This window comes from Gossypium arboreum, chromosome 4 (assembly GCF_025698485.1).
Source record: "Gossypium arboreum isolate Shixiya-1 chromosome 4, ASM2569848v2, whole genome shotgun sequence".
Taxonomy (NCBI): domain Eukaryota; kingdom Viridiplantae; phylum Streptophyta; class Magnoliopsida; order Malvales; family Malvaceae; genus Gossypium; species Gossypium arboreum.
Window position 1 is genome coordinate 14,140,557 of NC_069073.1, and position 17,108 is coordinate 14,157,664.

At 34.7% G+C, this 17,108-nt stretch overlaps 2 protein-coding genes and 1 non-coding gene across 12 annotated transcripts; all 3 read right to left on the reverse strand.

Annotated features, from left to right (window-relative positions):
• Nucleotides 1-464: 464 nt before the first annotated feature.
• LOC128292404 (U5 spliceosomal RNA) lies at nt 465-582 on the reverse strand. Its single transcript, XR_008282389.1, has one exon. It is a non-coding gene; the product is annotated as a U5 spliceosomal RNA (small nuclear RNA).
• Nucleotides 583-1,262: 680 nt separating this feature from the next.
• On the reverse strand, nt 1,263-7,100 carry LOC108460478 (protein-tyrosine-phosphatase MKP1). 10 transcript variants are annotated; one of them, XM_017759995.2, is made up of 6 exons: nt 6,917-7,094; nt 6,632-6,687; nt 3,821-6,398; nt 2,685-2,868; nt 1,860-2,090; nt 1,263-1,510 (listed from the first exon to the last, which is right to left on the reverse strand). In XM_017759995.2, exons 3-4 carry the CDS (start codon nt 6,314-6,316, stop codon nt 2,812-2,814), a joined length of 2,553 nt encoding a protein of 850 aa, XP_017615484.1. In that variant the 5' UTR covers nt 6,317-6,398; nt 6,632-6,687; nt 6,917-7,094; the 3' UTR covers nt 1,263-1,510; nt 1,860-2,090; nt 2,685-2,811. The 10 variants fall into 10 exon arrangements, 9 of the variants coding, with proteins under 9 accessions (XP_017615484.1, XP_017615483.1, XP_017615480.1 ...); XM_017759994.2 differs by having other exon boundaries at nt 1,825-2,090; XM_017759991.2 differs by having other exon boundaries at nt 1,749-2,090.
• Nucleotides 7,101-9,302: 2,202 nt separating this feature from the next.
• Nucleotides 9,303-17,108, reverse strand: LOC108460902 (beta-hexosaminidase 1-like). The gene is made up of 15 exons (XM_017760602.2): nt 16,594-17,108; nt 16,413-16,496; nt 15,580-15,615; nt 15,174-15,285; nt 15,018-15,088; nt 14,751-14,881; nt 14,219-14,235; nt 13,753-13,801; nt 13,289-13,389; nt 12,602-12,661; nt 11,826-11,859; nt 11,542-11,640; nt 10,960-11,019; nt 10,603-10,853; nt 9,303-9,810 (listed from the first exon to the last, which is right to left on the reverse strand). The coding sequence occupies exons 1-15, from the start codon at nt 16,951-16,953 to the stop codon at nt 9,635-9,637; spliced, it is 1,641 nt and encodes a 546-aa protein (XP_017616091.1). The 5' UTR covers nt 16,954-17,108; the 3' UTR covers nt 9,303-9,634.

Genomic DNA, 17,108 nt, shown 5'->3' on the forward strand with positions numbered 1-17,108 from the left:
AATGCGAAGACGAGAAATTTATTATACATCTTACATGCAATGTCGTAATAAAAATCCCAACATGAAAAAAGTATACATGGTACAAGCGACAACATAATAAACTTCAACAATTATACATAATTTTAATTTTGATATAATTTTATAACCCATTTATTAAAAATAAATAGTATTAATACTACTAAAATGTTTTTTTATTATATATTAATACTTCTAAAAATGTTAACCAAATAAAAAACCTACTTGAAAATCATTCTAATAAAACAAATGAATCAAATTAGACGGTAAGATTTGAAAATAAATTAAAAAAGATCAGCCTGGGAGCAACTCTTCTCCACTGAGACTGGTGTTGCTTTCAGAGGGTTGCAAACTGATAGGTGTGTCCAAATACACCACCTTTCCTTCTTTTTGTCGTGCATGTTGCTGCAGGCTAAAACCGAAAACTTTTAAAACTATGAATTGATGGGGCCCGTTCTCGAAAACCCGGCCCTCCAAAAATAGGCGTATGCCGCTTTTGGCGACGAGCACACGGTGTTCTTTAGTAAAAGGCGAAAGAATAGTTCGCTCTGTGCTCATCGCACGGCTCCGTGAGATGTCAAAGTACACTCGGGCTTTAATTTATAAGGGCACTTGGGATGCACCTGCTTGTCGCTTAATGATGTGGGATTGTTGTGTTAAAAGCTTCAGCCCGCCTCCTTTCAAATCTTCCTTCCTAGTTTTCATGCTTTTAAAGTTTCAGTTAGAAGTATTTCTTCCATTTGATGAAATGGAAAGGGTTTGCTTGGAGTTTTGTATTAGCATTAATTTACAGTGGGATCTCTACTAACAAAAACATGACCTTCTGTAAAAACACCATTTAATGCTAATAGTACTGCTTTTGATTTATTAGATCATCCGTCTTTCTAATATTTTAAATCTATATTCTTTAATACTTAAATTTTTAAAAATAAAAAATATATATTATAAAACTTCAAAATTAATTTAAAAACAAAATTTTGTAAACCAAATTAATTATACTTTATTATTATCGTAACTGATTTAATAAAAACCACACCGAAACCTTTGGCAAGTTAAATCAAACCTTCTACTACTGATCTTGAACAAGGATCCGCATCAAACTTAAACAAGTTCAATTCAATAACCTAATGGACAAGTATGATGCCCAAAATGTTGCAGATTGTCATCTTTGGTTTTTTATATATATAATCAAAATTGCAGAACAAATATCATATATATTAAGCGAGAGAGAAATAAGCGATACCCAGTTTAAGAATCCAACATTTGCCATAGAAAGTTCATGCTAAAGAGTATTGAATTGAACAGTTTTGAGAAACGAAATGAAGTTGCAGGCACAAGGGAAATTACAGTGAATCTATTGAGGCTGGAATGGATAACTAAGATTTTAAGAAATTGATTCTAATACCACTGAATATACAATAACTGTCTACCGAAACAAATGATTATCAGTTACGATGGTGCTGTACAACCAGGTGAATTCCGACATGGTAGCTACCTGCAAACATCCAAAGACAAACAGTGAAACAAACTGATGATGTGAAAAACATGCAAGGCTAGATTTGTTAATGGCTGCATGCAATGCAAGTAATTTCCGCCTATTGTAACCTGATTGTATGATAACGAAGCTCAACTCTATAAAATTTTCCAGAAACCCAGGTTCTTGGCCACCCTACTTCAACATCAGTACAGTGAACAATCGACCTTCAAATACAAAAAAGTGTGCAAGTGTTTACCCAGCACTGGATTGAGCCAAAACAAGAAAATTATGGCAGCCAGAGGACACTGTAATGGGACATCCAGGGAAATTACATTTACTATGGTGTCACCAAGGTCCTGACTCTTACATGCACTAAGCTTCAGCATATATAGCGAGAAACTCCCAATTTGTCAAAATTACATGCTTTGCGCCCCTCCCTCCCCCGGTCTCTAAAGCATAGTTTCTTAGATAACACATGCCGACTGACATCTTGCTTGCATTCTCTTCATGCTCTATAACTGAAGTCTACTTAAAATGAACTAAAAACAACCAACAGGATCTGATCTTCACATGGACTTCCCTTGTAGCTGAATGACATCTGAAAGTAACAAGTAATATGGATAAAAACCTGCAGAGGACTATGCTGGCACAATCGAAAGTTGTGCATAGATCATATTCATGTTTTCATGTTAACAATGGAAGGGTCATGCAAGAATTTAGCCCTCAAATAAACGTCAAAAATGATTGCAAAGAAGCAAAAACAGAACAAGTTTTCCTGTTATTCTATCACTCAAATGATCAATTGTGGCCTACAAAGCCATAAGAAAAACAATGTTGTAGAATATCTGCAAACTTTTAAACCTAGTTGAAATATGATAGTCTTAAAATCCCTGCATGCAGCAGATGGCTGGAAGAGTGGTGCATAATTAAACCATATCAATCTGCAAAAAAGCTGCTATGCCAACTACAGCACCTAGCTATGTACTCAGACTCCGATGTATCGGGCACAGATATGTTGAAAGTTTTCCAAGATTTCCATGTCTCAAGAGTGTTTCTTTTGGAGAATCATGCATTGAACATGATTATGGGCACAAAAACTTTAAGGAAAATGAAGACCCGGAGCAACAGAGGTATCTTGCTGGAAATTTACATTACCAATAAGAAACAACAGGAAAAAAAAAGGGTTACCTACCTCATTGGTTTTGCCGCGGGAATTATGCCTGATGCCTGAAATTCCACAGCAAAAATAAGCCATTTGAAGAGACAAAAGATAATCTATGAACTATCGGCCTGCAGATATATCCTAGATTGCAGTAAAGCTACAATGTCCTCAGCAACATAAGAAATTCCATTGGTTCTTCATCTTCTTTGACAATCTGCAAATAGTAAATACCAAGGTACATATAGAAGGTTAAAAGGCAATATAACAGAACAAATCAAAATCAAACGAAATATGTTGCAAAACAGAGGTCATAGATGACTTTTAGAAATTTCTTTTATGGAGGTAAATAAGCTTTCCGCCTTGACAGATGCATACAGAGAAAGACAAGTGAACATCGAGGAATAAAAATCCAGACTGGTTGAGCGGGAAACCACCGGTGGCTACACGTCGAACCAGTCAAACACCGATAAAACCAGATTGGACAGGTAAAAAACTGGTTTTTTATAAATCCATTTTCCCTGAATATTTTATTTGTAATGAATGAGATTTACAACTTTAAAATATAATCTCTTAGTTTTATATTAAAGATATTAACATTAAGCTAAATGTATTTTTGTTAATTCTTAATTATTTTTATAATTTATTTTACATCAAATAAAGGTTAAAAGCATGTAAACATTGAAAAATAAAGAAAACATCGAACCGCTTGGTTCAACCATGAACAAAAGGTCTGAAAGGTTCAACATCTTGTCCGGTTTTTTTAACAGTGGTGAAAATCTCAGAATAATTTACACTGGCATAAGCACAACTAGAACCTTAAATTGATATTCTGAATAGAATATCCATTCCCGTAAAAAAAATCTATGACATTGGTCCAATGGTTGATTAAAAATAATCAAGCAGGTAGCTTGACATATTTAGTTAAAGTCAACAAATCAAACATATATATAGTTTCTACTTTTAAATGACAAGAATTAAGGTATGATATTTCAGACACATCTTATGGTATGATATTTTTGAACATAGATATACAGTTGTTAGTGCTTCAATCTTATTAAAAATCTAAAATCAGAAGCAAACATATCATAATATATAACATAAATCTGTACATAAACATGGGAACAAGGCGCAAATAATATAATGTAGAAAACTTCAATATTCCGTACCTTAACAGGGGTATCATTCGGAAGACCCACTTTTGTGAGTACATCATAAGCAACTTGGTTCCAGTCAATATCTTCTCTATCCCCTACCACTCTGCTGCTATCTAGTTGAATTGATCTTTTTTTTTCAAGATGAAAGGATCTTCCTATCCAAAAATATAGAATCCTATCTTTGTTTTCGTCTACGGCTGCAGTCGGCAAAAAAATTGCAAAAGCAGACTTTGAATCTAGATCACTTCTAGTAAAATTTCTCATCTTCTCTATACTGGGCCAGCGGCATACTAAAGGCTGAACTACACCCGTGCAAGCTGGAATAATTTCCTCCATCCTGTTTGGAACAGCAGACAGGAGACCATCCTGAGGAGAATGGTTTCTTGGACTTTCACAACAACTATTAACAAAAGTAGATTCAGAATCACGTTGGCCAACATTAGCTAGTCTACCTGGGGATATCTTCAAACCAGAACCTTGAACCAAAATATCCCCACCATTTCTAACACCACGCTTGGAGTCAAAGACAATTTCAATATCTGATTCACATGATGAGCTAGTATCTATCCGAACCCCATCTTGCTTAACAAGAAAACAAGACCAATCATTTGTTTCTCTTATACTATCGCTCATCACTGGCAGCTTGAGAGACTTTGACAAACTACCTCGGCGTTCAGCAAGGGAAGGTGAAACCTTTTTTAGAGGTGAAAATGCGGATTTTGAACAAGGTTGAGAAGTGAGATTGACACTGGCAATTTCTGAGCTATTAGTTTTGGGGTGCGGAGAACTTCGGGATGAAATGAGAGACAAATTAGAATAGTTAGACAAAGTCGAAGAAACCGGAAGAGAATACGAAACAGCTGAAGGTGAATCCAGAGAGGATTCAGAAAAGTACTTTGAACAAGTACTGCAATCAGAAGAGATGGAATCTGGAGAGAGATAAGGAGGTGAGGAAGAAGAAGACGACGAGGATGATGCCGATGACGGTGATGATGCATGAACTACCATCATGGAATCTGAATAAACCCTGGAGAGTAATATCTTCGGTGCCGAGACAAAGTCCTTCATTATGCCAGAGGCAAACTTACGGCGAAGCATACTCCAACTGCTTTCTCTTGCAGGAAGGTGGGTTTCATGTTCATTCTCGGATGAAGCAAATGGAGGGACAAAGCCACCCCTTATAGCCTTCTGAAAAATCTCGAAATCAACATTATATGCATCCACTTTCCTCTCACCCAAGCAAATTTTAATTGCTGACTCCCCTAACTCAACTTTGTTCCCAGATTTATCCATCAGTGGTAGAAAGTTTGAAAATGCATTCCAAAAATAAGTTGGTTCTTCTCCTTCCTTAATCACTATTACCGGTCCCTGCACTCTCTCATACCGAACAATCTGACAAACAGCACCTCGCCCATCTCTTTCCATGATAGATTCACAGTTTTTACCAATCCAAATATATATTGCAGAAGGTATATGGACAATAAATGCACCTCGAGAGTCTAGACCCGAAGGAGATGGATCATTCAGCATTTTAGGGACTAGGTGCAAAGGATCATAAGGAGAATGAGGTGCAATTCTATACATCCTCAACAAGGAACTAGGGCTCAAAGGGAATGCATGGACCCTCTTTTGGCACTGTAACAACTGGCAAGCGAAACCCATATTTGGATCAGCAATTCCTCTTGCAGCCTTTACATACTGAAAGGCATCATCGAAACTCTGTCCCTCTCTCCACATAAGATATGCTATCACCAACGATGTGGACCTCGATACCCCCTGGCAGCAATGAACGAAAACCCTTCCACCCAGTTCCCGAACATCCTCAAAATAATCAAAAACATCATAAAGTATGCTAGTAATATCTTCCGATGGACTATCTTGCAACCACAAAGTTCTGTACACAAAATCAGCCTTGAAATACTCTGGACAAACAAACCCAACACAATTTAGAACATGAGTAATACCATTCTTTTTAAGTATTTCCCTGTCCTTTGCAACAGCATCTCCACCAAGATAAATATGTTCTGCCACTTTCGAGCATTCTTTATCAAAGAAAGCAATCTTATCCCTCTTTACAAGCCCACCATTCTTATCATTATTCCGCTGAATTGATGATAAATCAAGCTTTAACCTCTCCCCACTCTTGTTCCCACTTGGGGTTGGCGGTTGTGGCCACTCACCAAGGTCATCAGAACCGGCTTTTGGCCACTCATCCAAACTCCTTCGTGCAATTGACAGTGGCTGCAAAGGTGGCAAACATGACCTGGCCTTACAATTTTGTTGAGAACGAGGAGTTAAAGGAGGAGGAGGAAACCGGCGAGTTTGCCCATTATTAATACCATCATTACCATTGGAACCTGCTCCTAGATCTTTGTCCTCAGTTAAGGGAATTTGACCACTCGTCCTGGAAGAGGACCACGAAGCTGAACGCCAAAACATTTTTCGCGAGCCTGAAAGCTGGCACGATGGAGCCCTAGGACTAGCAGGAGGATCCTCTTTGCCCACCATTTCCACTTTACAATATGACCCTTCAGTAATATTTCGAAAGAAACACAAAATTGCAACAAAGCCCTACTCCTTATTCACAATGCTGCCACCATTATAAATACCTCAATAAGCTCATCAAACATATATGACCCAAATCCTAAATCCTAATAAAACCCCTTAATTTTACCCACTTTCACCATGACTACTTTCAATAATTCAATATAAATCTAAGGCAAAATATGGAACCCTATAGAAAAAATCCAACTTCGAATTTAAAAAAGAAAAAAAACACCCTTACTTGAAAGGACGAGTAGAGATAGTAGAAGTTGAACTAACCCCAATATGTGAAGAAATCAAAAACCCATATCAGATCAACCATGAAGAACAGGTCACTGCAAATGCAAAAAAATAAAAATAAAAAATAGAGTAAATCAAAATCCCATCTTAAAAAAATACAAATACAGAAAAAAAAATAAAGAAGCAATATAAAGCAAATTAATCAAAAAAGAAACAGAAAATGGAAACCCCAATCTGTAAATCTAGCTGGGTATGTTTAGAAACAAAAGATTAAAAATAATAAAATTAAAAGAAAGAAGTATGAAAGAAGGCCACAAGACTCACAGGGAAGTGAAAGGAAGATGAAGAAGAAGCCATGGAAAGAGAGGAGAGAGGGAAAAAAATAATAAAAAGGAAAAAGAGGAAAAGGAAGAGTGATGAAGCGATGATAGCAGTCTTTTTCAATAATTTTCTTTTCTTTATTTATTTGACTCTCTGTGTGTTTGAGGGAGTGAGAACTTTTAATGGTGTTTATATATTATTTTCAGGGTTAAAATATCACGTCACTCCTTTTATTTTGACAGAATTTAAGATTTAATTCCTTTATTTTAAAAAGTTTAAAATGTAATATTTTTACTTTTTAATGCAATTATTAAAATTATAAGTATTTTTTTATCAAAATTTAATTAATTTGGAATTTTGATTAAATTATTCAAATTTTAACTTTTATATGAAGATTAAATTTCAAAATTTATTTTTAGAGGAGTCCAATATTTGATTTTTAAAAAAATTAATTTATTAAATTTAATTTGGAAAGCGAATCAAATATTATGCATTGAATAAGAGGATTGATTGAATTGGGAATGGGTTTCAATTATTTCAACCTTAAAAAACACATCCTTTTTCTATGTTTTCTTGTTACCTATATTTATGACGGAATTAAAACTTAATTAAACTTTAGCTGTCCCAAGCTTTCGGCTTGGCCCTTCTTCTATGCCTTCCTCTTTTCAACCATTCCTGCCAAAAACTATGCAACTCAAACTTGCTCATATTTTATTTATTCGTAGGTAAATTATTTAAAAAGTTAAATTTATTTGTCTCATGTTACATTTTAATTATTTATGTTTGAAATGTTACGTTTTCGTCACTTATATTATCGTGTTGTAATATTTTAGTCATTAGAGTCGATAATTGTCATTAACAGTGTAACAAAAAGCTAACGTGGCATGTTAAATTATCATTTTAAAAGAAAATTTTAGATTAAATTATAAAATTAGTCCTTATATTTTTTTTTTGAGCAATTTTATTTTCTTCTTTTATGTTAACTTTTTTTCTTGATTTTTCATTCTCTTCTCCCTCTCCGTTTATTTTCCTCCCTTCTCTATTTTTTTTAACATAGCTTTTCTATATTTTTATTTGTTAAAACTAATACCTATACTTTTGCTTTTTGAACAATTTAATTTTTTCTTTTTATTTGTTTATTTTAATTTCTTTTCTTCCCTTTTATTTTTCTCCTTTTCATATTTCACATAATCTCTATCCACTAAATAATCAATTCCTTATTTTTTCATATTATTCCTAAATTGAATTTCACTCAAAATCGAATACCAATACTTTTTAATCGATCTCGATTTGAATATAAATTTTTGGTTTTCAAATGTTTACAAATCGTATGAATTATTCATTTTCTTTCCTTTTATTTTTTGATGAATAAAATTAAACAAACGATAAATTTGATCTAAACCTTCTTGGATATTCCCGAACAAGCTTGATTGGAAGTCAAGCATAGATGAACTGAAGAGAGAAAGGGAGCATGGAAGCAAACTAGTTTGGGTAAAGTTGAGGGTAAGTTTGGTATGGTGGTCGTTTTAGTTATTGAGAGTGTAGAACTCATTTGAAGAATTCATAAAATAACATAATCAAGAGGGCAAGAATGTTGTAGGTAAGATAAATAAGGTGGTTGTGGGGGTTAGTTAGGAGGTTGAGGGAATGGGTTCGAAAAACTTTGTTGAAGGTAGACTGCTATAAGTCACAACAAGCAGTGATGGATGGCGAGAGTTTGTAATTGTGGGGTGAGAATATGCAAAATAAGTTTTATTTTAGTTTAAGCTTTTAGCTTTTCTTTTTTCATAAACATAAATAAGTTTTAACAAATGGAAAACATAGAAAAATTATGTTAAAAGAAATGGAGGAAGAAAAGGGAAAGTAAAAAGAATATAACAGAAAAAAAAATATTTAAAACGAAAAAATATGAGGACCTATGAGGACCAATTGTATAATCCGTTACACCGTTAACGATAATTAACAGCTCAGTGACTAAAATGTTATAACCTGATAACGTAAGTTACTAAATCGTAACATTTTAAACATAAGTGACTAAAATATAACCTGAGATAAATAAAAGTGACTATTTTGATAATTTACTATTTATTTATTCATCATGGTAATTGTATTTTATACCGTCTAGCAGGTTGTTTTTCAAAATCAAAATATTCACTATCAATAGTAAGCGCTGACCATGAAATATACTTAATTTCCATGAACAAAAATCAAAGCTCCAACCACATAATTTAAGAGCAAGTTCAGCAACCATAATGTCAGCTTTTATGAAATCACATTTCGTGCCATAATCGATCAACATGTTTAATTCCAAGTAAAACACACAACTACACCCGTAACTCTGATCAAAGTCCGAATAACATAGCTTACTGATGGCAAGTTGCAGAAAAGATTTTATCTATGAAGTTTATACCATGGAGATAAACTAGTCAAACACAAACAGGTACAAATTTAAATTAAGTGTGATAATCACAACATCAAACTAAAATATAGCACAAGATGAATGAACACCAATTGATTGTTCTAAAACACCGAAAATGTGGCGATTTAAGCTTTTGAATGTACTTTTGACGTATACATGAGCATATCAGATGAGATAAACACCAATGGACTGTATGTAAACACAGAAAATGTGGAAATTTAAGGTTCCAGATGTACTTTCAACATATACAAGAGCAGATACAGGCAGGTCTGGAGCAATCCGACTAGTAATGAACTGAGGAACTATTGCTCGTAGCATGATCCAGCAACAAATGGAGGTTGTCGAGCGTATTTGTTTGTGACGGGAGCAGCTTGAACCCCGCGCCTATTCAATAGGCATCTGAAGTAATGAAGCCGGGGTAATATGGCTAAGGTAATGTTTCGTGCGGATACAGCCTCCCTTTTGCTCCATAATCGCTCTGTAGGAAGACAATTCGAAGCAAATGGCATCATTCAAAATAAGAACCAAGCAATGAAGAAGCAGAGTAAGTAAACGGATCGTGTCCATGTTAGTTTAACCATTGAGTCCGACATGATATGCGGAAATATGAAATTTAGTTGCTTGCCCTAAATGCTTAATTGCGTCTAAACCAATCTATGTTGAATGCAGCCAAATACGAGATGCTAAAAAGGGTGATTTAGTTATAGTTATCGAATATGCATATTTTGGAAGCCATTAATCATTACAAGGGATGAAAGAATGAGGTTAACAGACAGAAATCCGAGCATTTGGTTTCACCTGTATGGCAGGAACATAAAAAAGAGAAGTGATACAGAATCGAAAGTCATAATTCGAAATGGTTAGGACACAAAAGAGAAAAATATTCCGCATTCCAAAACAGTTTAAATAAATTTCTTTTGGTCCAAACATTATAAATCACACATGTTTTACCTATGACATATCCTTTAACATGTATGTCGAAGAGCGAAATTGACAGCCTGGGTCAAAAAACTCCCAAATAAGTATCGCTAATTTTATTGTACCCTATGGATGGCACCTATTAAAACTATGCTTTTAAGATCTTTTACATCCTTTGCTTGATATTTACTTGTTCGTGTTTTGGGTCAAGATGGGGTACTATTGGTGGAGAAAAAGAAGAATTCATCACAGAAAAGAAAAAGCAAGACTCGAGCATTTATGTTTTAAGATGATAATGACTTCAAATAAATACTCAGGTTTTAATAACTTTTTCTTGAAGCATATAACGTACCTGCTGCAGCAGCAGCTCGAGGCCATATTGTTTGCTGAACATCTGATGTATCAGCTGTCTCGCCCCACATGCAAACTTCACCTCCTAGAACAAGATTTTGCTCGGACACATTATTTATTCCTTCTAGTGGCTCTGCACTATAGACTTCATTCCAAGGAACATCCAGATGGTCAAGATACCAAGCACCTTGATTGCTGAAAATGCATCTGAATCCTTTCGCAACAGCCCTTGGACAAACCCCGGAACCCAACCTAGCATTTTATATCAAATCATTCGGGCGTGAAATTTAAAGTAACAACTCTTGGATGAGAACCTTTTCAGTCAAAATTAAAAGAAAAAAAAGGGTCTAAAACTCACCAGTTGTGCACAATAGTTCGTGGATTAAGCTTTGACGGAAAAGAATTGAAGGTTTCTTCCCTGCAAAGAAGAATTGTCAGATTCTTCAGATACAAGGAAAAGATGAGAAAAATAATCTTTTGATGGCTGAACTTTATATTTACTTAAGCAAGCTTATAGAAGCTTATAGAAATAACATCTTGGTTTCATCATAAGTTACTCGGACTTAGATGCGAGTGTTAGACATAAATGTGTATGTTCACATTTTTCTAAGTTATTTTTTCCATATATTTATAGGATCTTATCCCTGTAAGCCATATCCATGTCCGGCAATGCATCAGGTACGGGTGCTAGACACAGGTACTTACAAAAAAGTGAAGAGTCAGAGCAGCATAGGTTTCATCTCATGCATGTTTTTAAGATTTTAGGTAATTTACTTTATATTTATTTTGCTCTATCTGAAAATTTTTATGTTATCAGTATTGAGAACTTAGTGAGAAGAAGTGAGGCTAGACAGAATAGCTTTCCATGGACGAAAAACCCAAACCGGAAGTCATTCTTAGAACATTAAACAGCAATCATAGGGTACGGATACAGACATACCAGTTGACAGGCGTCCAGTTTTTTGAGATTGCGATTTCTTGAGCCTTGAGTACAAAATATTGATAAGCATCTTTAGCAGTCATGTTTTGGTCTTTGAGCCTGCAATTCATTTTCATCGGATTAATGGTTTATAAGACGGCACAGCTTGAAGCAAAAGGTTACAGTTAATCCCAGCATTACAACATTGAATGGCTAAAGTATCATCAAGTTCAATTTATGTAGAAGTTACTCCAAACATGAATCGGCATACAAGTACTGATCAACAAGAAGAGTTGGGCACGTACCACTGCTTTATGTGTGGAGTAGAGGTCCAGCAATCTGTCAAAATAATTATTATCAATATTAATAAACTTCATATAGGGAGAATAAAATTCATAACCGAGCATCGAAATAACAACAAACAGAGTAGAAAAAAGAAGTCCATTCATTTATATAAGCAAAACCGCATCAGAAAATCAAACTGTTCATTTCATGCTTTTAAACATAAAATTAAGTTGATGACAATGACCAGCCTTTACTCATAGACTTGCACTTGATAATCACTTAAATGCTTTGTCGCTATTGAGAAGATAAACATACAAGATTTAGGGTGAAACAGTGATGAATTATCAATCTAAAATTTTAAAGAAAATGATAAATTTGAATGATTTCAAAGACTTTACGAGCACACGTATAGTTTAAATTACATGGTTTGTATCATAGTATCATGGTCTAGCGTGCTATGTTGTTCCCACACTTTTTCTTAAATCATCCATGTTCAACACTCGTGGCCAATGGATATCTGAATATAGGAATAGAGATATGACTCCAAATACATGAAAAAACTTGGGAAAAATTAAAAATACCTGTGTCAGACATATATCCGACCTGACACTTACAATTGAGTCCAAGTAACTTTGCATGCACATATATAATGAATCTTAGCAGACAGCACTCAAAATCGAAAGAAGTTCAGAGAAAAAATTTGCTTTCAATTTAAAAAGTGGGAAGAACACAGTCGCATTATTAACAAAGAGAAAGCAGAAATGCCTGTTAACAAGAAGAAATCAAATCTACCAACCTGTATGAACCTCATCTCCACCCAAGTGGAAAAGCTCAAATGGGAAAATTTTTCTCATATCTGTAAAACAAAAACTTCAATCATAACTAGATAGCAAATGGGAAAGGTAACTGTTACTAATTAGAGCATCCGTGTGCGATATGTGTCTGTAACAAGTAGGGTAGTACCTACGGTGATCAGCAAAACTGAAATATGTGCTTCTTTCAGTTTTCATCATATTCAAGGTTTACTTCTTTCATAATTTCTTTTTTTTTTTTTAAAAGAAAGGTACTTAACCTGAATTAACGATGTAAATAGTTATATCCGGGATAAAATGTTTCAGATTACCAAGACACCAGCATGAAGTTATTCCAATACATAGGACGCATGACCTAAAACTGAAGCTTGACAAAATTTTATATTACCAAAATTCTTTTGAAGTCATTTTGCAGTAGAATAATTTGACTTGGTTAACTAGATGTGTTGACAGTTGACTGCAACTTTACTGAAAACTAGCCGTCTATGCCTATAGGTGAACCAACCAACTCAATAATAACTAATCTGCTTTGATAGGACAGGATAACATAAAGAACAAAACTATTATTCTTATCAATAGCATATCGGAAAGATTATTGTCGATCCACAAAACTAGCACAGATGCGGACTAGGACTTATACTACCAAGGGAAAGGCTTTTGCAGATCTTAACCTGATAGAATGCCAGAAATCAAATCAAAAGTAAAATTTTTTGAAACGTCAAGTGGTTCTCTGCAGGTAGAAGAAGGCCAAAGATCAGGGTACCCAGCTCCCCTACAGAAGACAAAGTAAGATTAAATCCGGGTTTAAGAAATAAGTGAACAAGAAATATAAAGCCAGCATGCAAATTAAGATAAAACTTTTCCATTTCTTTTATTGAAATGAAATTAAAGAGTAGAAATCGGGCATCTTTCATATTACTGGCCTTTCAAGATACATTAAAGTTGGATAGGTTTAGCTGAGAAACTATGTCCTTCTTATTGCATGATTACGAGAAAAAAAAGAAAAGTGTCAAGAAGATTCAACTGCCTCATGATGAATTTCCTAGTGGGAATACTCAAAAGAGAAAAAAGTTTTATGTACTCAGAGTCCTATCGTATAAGGCCAAGATAATACTGGCATTACAAAGCAACTTACCATGACTCTGCATGCCCAGGAACATCTACTTCTGCCATTATATGGATGCCTGCCATACATCATAAGAAATAATAAGAAAACTTATCTTCAGAATAGACAGCATGAGACCGGCAGTCTTATTAATTGTTTTAACTAGTTGCACTATGCTTTTATTTCTAAATTGGGTTAAATAACAACAACTTTAATTAAAGGAAAACAGTAAGGGAAGAACTATGTTGCTCCAATTCTTCATTTTTCTTGTAACACCTGTGTCTAAAGTATATCAAGACATGGATATGGAGATATGGCTCCCCTAAGATCCTCCAAATACATGAAAGAACTTTTAAAAAATAGAAATACCTGTGCTAGACACATATTTGAATCTGACACTCTTGCCGTGAATTATAAGGGAAGAGAAATCTAGAGACCCCTAGAAAACGGTGAATATTTACTTAAATTGCCAACAAAAGTGAAAGATCAATCTTACCTCTCATTTTGGCAAAGCTTCACATTTGTGCATGAAAATATGTCCAAAAAAAAAAAAAGCACATAATTAATGTATATTTGAGCAAGAAGCATGAAATACCAAAAGAAAGAAAATGGAGAAGCAGAGATATATATTCAGTCATAAATCTGGATAGCTAATAAATCTGAAAACTAAACTGAGAATCTTGGATAAAAGCAGTACAAAAGACGACAACTTTATCCATTGAAAGCCTTTAATTCAAAGGTTAACAACTTTAATCCGAGCTGACAACATATCACTTCTCTATATTTTTCAGACATAATTCCAAATTTTAGAGCATTTAGTTTAATCTGCTGAAAGTTCAGTTTTTACAATTCCAGGGGAGGGAGGGAACCAAATCCAGCTCTTTGAGCTAGGCTGCACAAGCATCTATCATTGTACCCAACATGCAGATGCAATAGTTTCTTGCTTTACAGATATAAGTAAGCATAAAAACCAAAGGAATGTTTAGAAGTTAGCAAGGAACATATTCCAGGACTTATATGTATCATACCTAACAATTTCACTCGCATCCTCAATTGTATAGCGTTCCCATTTTGTATAAGCACCATTCCACAATTTTGGATATGAAGGTACTTCTAGAGGAAATGACTCTTCATCTATGATGTGCCAATGAAGGACATTCTACTGAATGCAATCCGCAAAATCAGAATGACATGTACAAAAAGAGATGGAGCAATAATTTCGTGAGCGCTCAAATGAATTCTGACCATGAAAATATAGGATTGAACAAAAACTAACAGCTACTAGCATTTCTTACAAGTTTGGCATAAGACATAGATTCAATTATCTGCTTAATGACATCAATCGGTAAATAGTGCCTTGATGTATCTGTAACAGATAAGCATATACAACTGAATCAAGTACTATTTCAGAAATTATTATTTAAAGGGAAAATAATGGAAGTGAGGCTTACCAAGCATAAGCCCACGAAACGCAAACCTTGGCTTATCTTTTATGTACCATGGTGCTTTGTATATTTGCACCGACTTAGTCTCGTAATCAAAAGCACACAATTGGCTGAATGTCTGCAACATTGTAAAAGAGAAGGATGCAAGAAGAAACATAAATAAAACTTCAATGTAATGTATCACAAGCATGTGCCTTAAGCAGCAAATAATTCCCAGAAATTTCTGAATACAAGGTAGTCATCATTATACTACATATGGTGGCGCAGAGGTGCATTAGGAAGGAGTATATTTCACCCATTTATTGGTATCCCTTTGATCGACATTTATAACCATCACTTAAAATTGGGAAACAAACACAAAAGATTATATGCACACGATAAACAGCATATAAGTAGCAGATTGATGGCATACCTCCAACCCTCTTAAGGCACCAAAAACAGTATTTGCCTGCCAAAAATACAAAGAGAGACAAGAGGAGTGAATATCAGCTGTCATCACACATTTACTTCAAGATTTCAAGTTGACTCATCTTCAGAAATAGATTAGATCAATAGAAATGAATTTTAAACTTGAAAATTAGAAAATTCAAAACTAAGCATACATTATCCTTGCCTACTGAGGATGATTACCAGTAAGGAAGTGCATCTCCACAGTGTATTCACACCTAGGAATGCCATACACTTATTGCACTAAGAACACCATCGAAGACACTACTAAGAAAACAAGTTATTCCCGATTTAGTGGTGAGTGTCAACTGCGGGTATTTATCTGACACAATTGTACTCAATTTTTTCTAAGTTTTTCTCCTATATTTGGAGGATGTACTCTATACCCATGTCAGAACATGTGCCCATACTAAACACCGCCAAAGACAATTCTAAGCACCTATGTAATCAATTTTGGATGCGGGTATGTTTTCTACACGATTATATCAAAAGTTTTCTAAGTTTTTCTATATATTTGGAGAATCGTACTTCGTACCTATGTCCGAATATATATTGGAAACAAGTGTTGGACTTATTACATACACTAAACAACCACCAAAGACACTACTAGGCCCCTATGTTATCAGGACTTGATGGTCAATGTTGTATGCAGATATTTTTCCGATACCCAAGTCTGAATATGCGTAGGACACTGATAGAAACCAATGATCAAAGCTAGAAACATCTGGAAACAAAACGGCAAACATATGACCATGATCATCAATATGATAAACCTTAAAAAGCTGTCTCAAACTTTACCTCAATTGTGGCTTCTCCAACAATAGATTTCCCATCTTTCTTTGCCACAAACAAAGTATAACTTTCACCCACACCCAATTGAAGCTGCCATAATCAAACCCAAAAATGTCACCAATATATATGTATATGTATATAATGTTCAAGTGAATTTTAAAGGGCAAAATGCAAGTTTCCAACATACCTCTTCACTGTCGGAATTCACAATGACTCTCAATTCACTAATATCATAAACAGATCTTATCCCTCTCGATTTATCAAAAAGTGAAATCCCAGAAACATGTTTGAATATAATCTTCTTATATCTCTCAAATCCTTCAATCAAAATCTTGGAGTTCCCTCCTTTTCCTAAGGCAGAGAAAGATAAAGTTGGGTCCACGGTCAAGGTTTGATTGCCAGAAGTGAACTCAGATGGCAAAGGCCAAAGATAAGTCAACGAATCATCTAACTCAAACCCAGACTTTGAATCAACAAGGTGAGAAACCCATAATAATAATAACAAGAAACTCAGTTTATAGTGAGAATTTTGAGAAAATGGTAGCATTTTGATACTTTTTGGGAGAGAATGAAGTTGGAAGGGGTTGGTTTGGTAGACAAAGGGAGGGGATAATTTATTGTAAACTGCTGGAGTGAACTGTAAGCGGAGTTTTCTTTTTCTTTTTTTCCCTTCAGTTTCTTCATAGTCGATGCCTCCAGACA

Coding starts and splice junctions, on each gene's coding strand:
- LOC108460478 (XM_053027015.1), bottom strand. CDS start 6,316: ATGGTGGGCAAAGAGGATCCTCCTGCTAGTCCTAGGGCTCCATCGTGC. Junction 2,869..3,820: donor CGAATGATACCCCTGTTAAG/GTACGGAATATT, acceptor TACTATTTGCAG/ATTGTCAAAGAAGATGAAGA.
- LOC108460902 (XM_017760602.2), bottom strand. CDS start 16,953: ATGCTACCATTTTCTCAAAATTCTCACTATAAACTGAGTTTCTTGTTA. Junction 15,616..16,412: donor TTGGAGAAGCCACAATTGAG/GTAAAGTTTGAG, acceptor TATTTTTGGCAG/GCAAATACTGTTTTTGGTGC. Junction 14,882..15,017: donor CTATGTCTTATGCCAAACTT/GTAAGAAATGCT, acceptor TGCATTCAGTAG/AATGTCCTTCATTGGCACAT.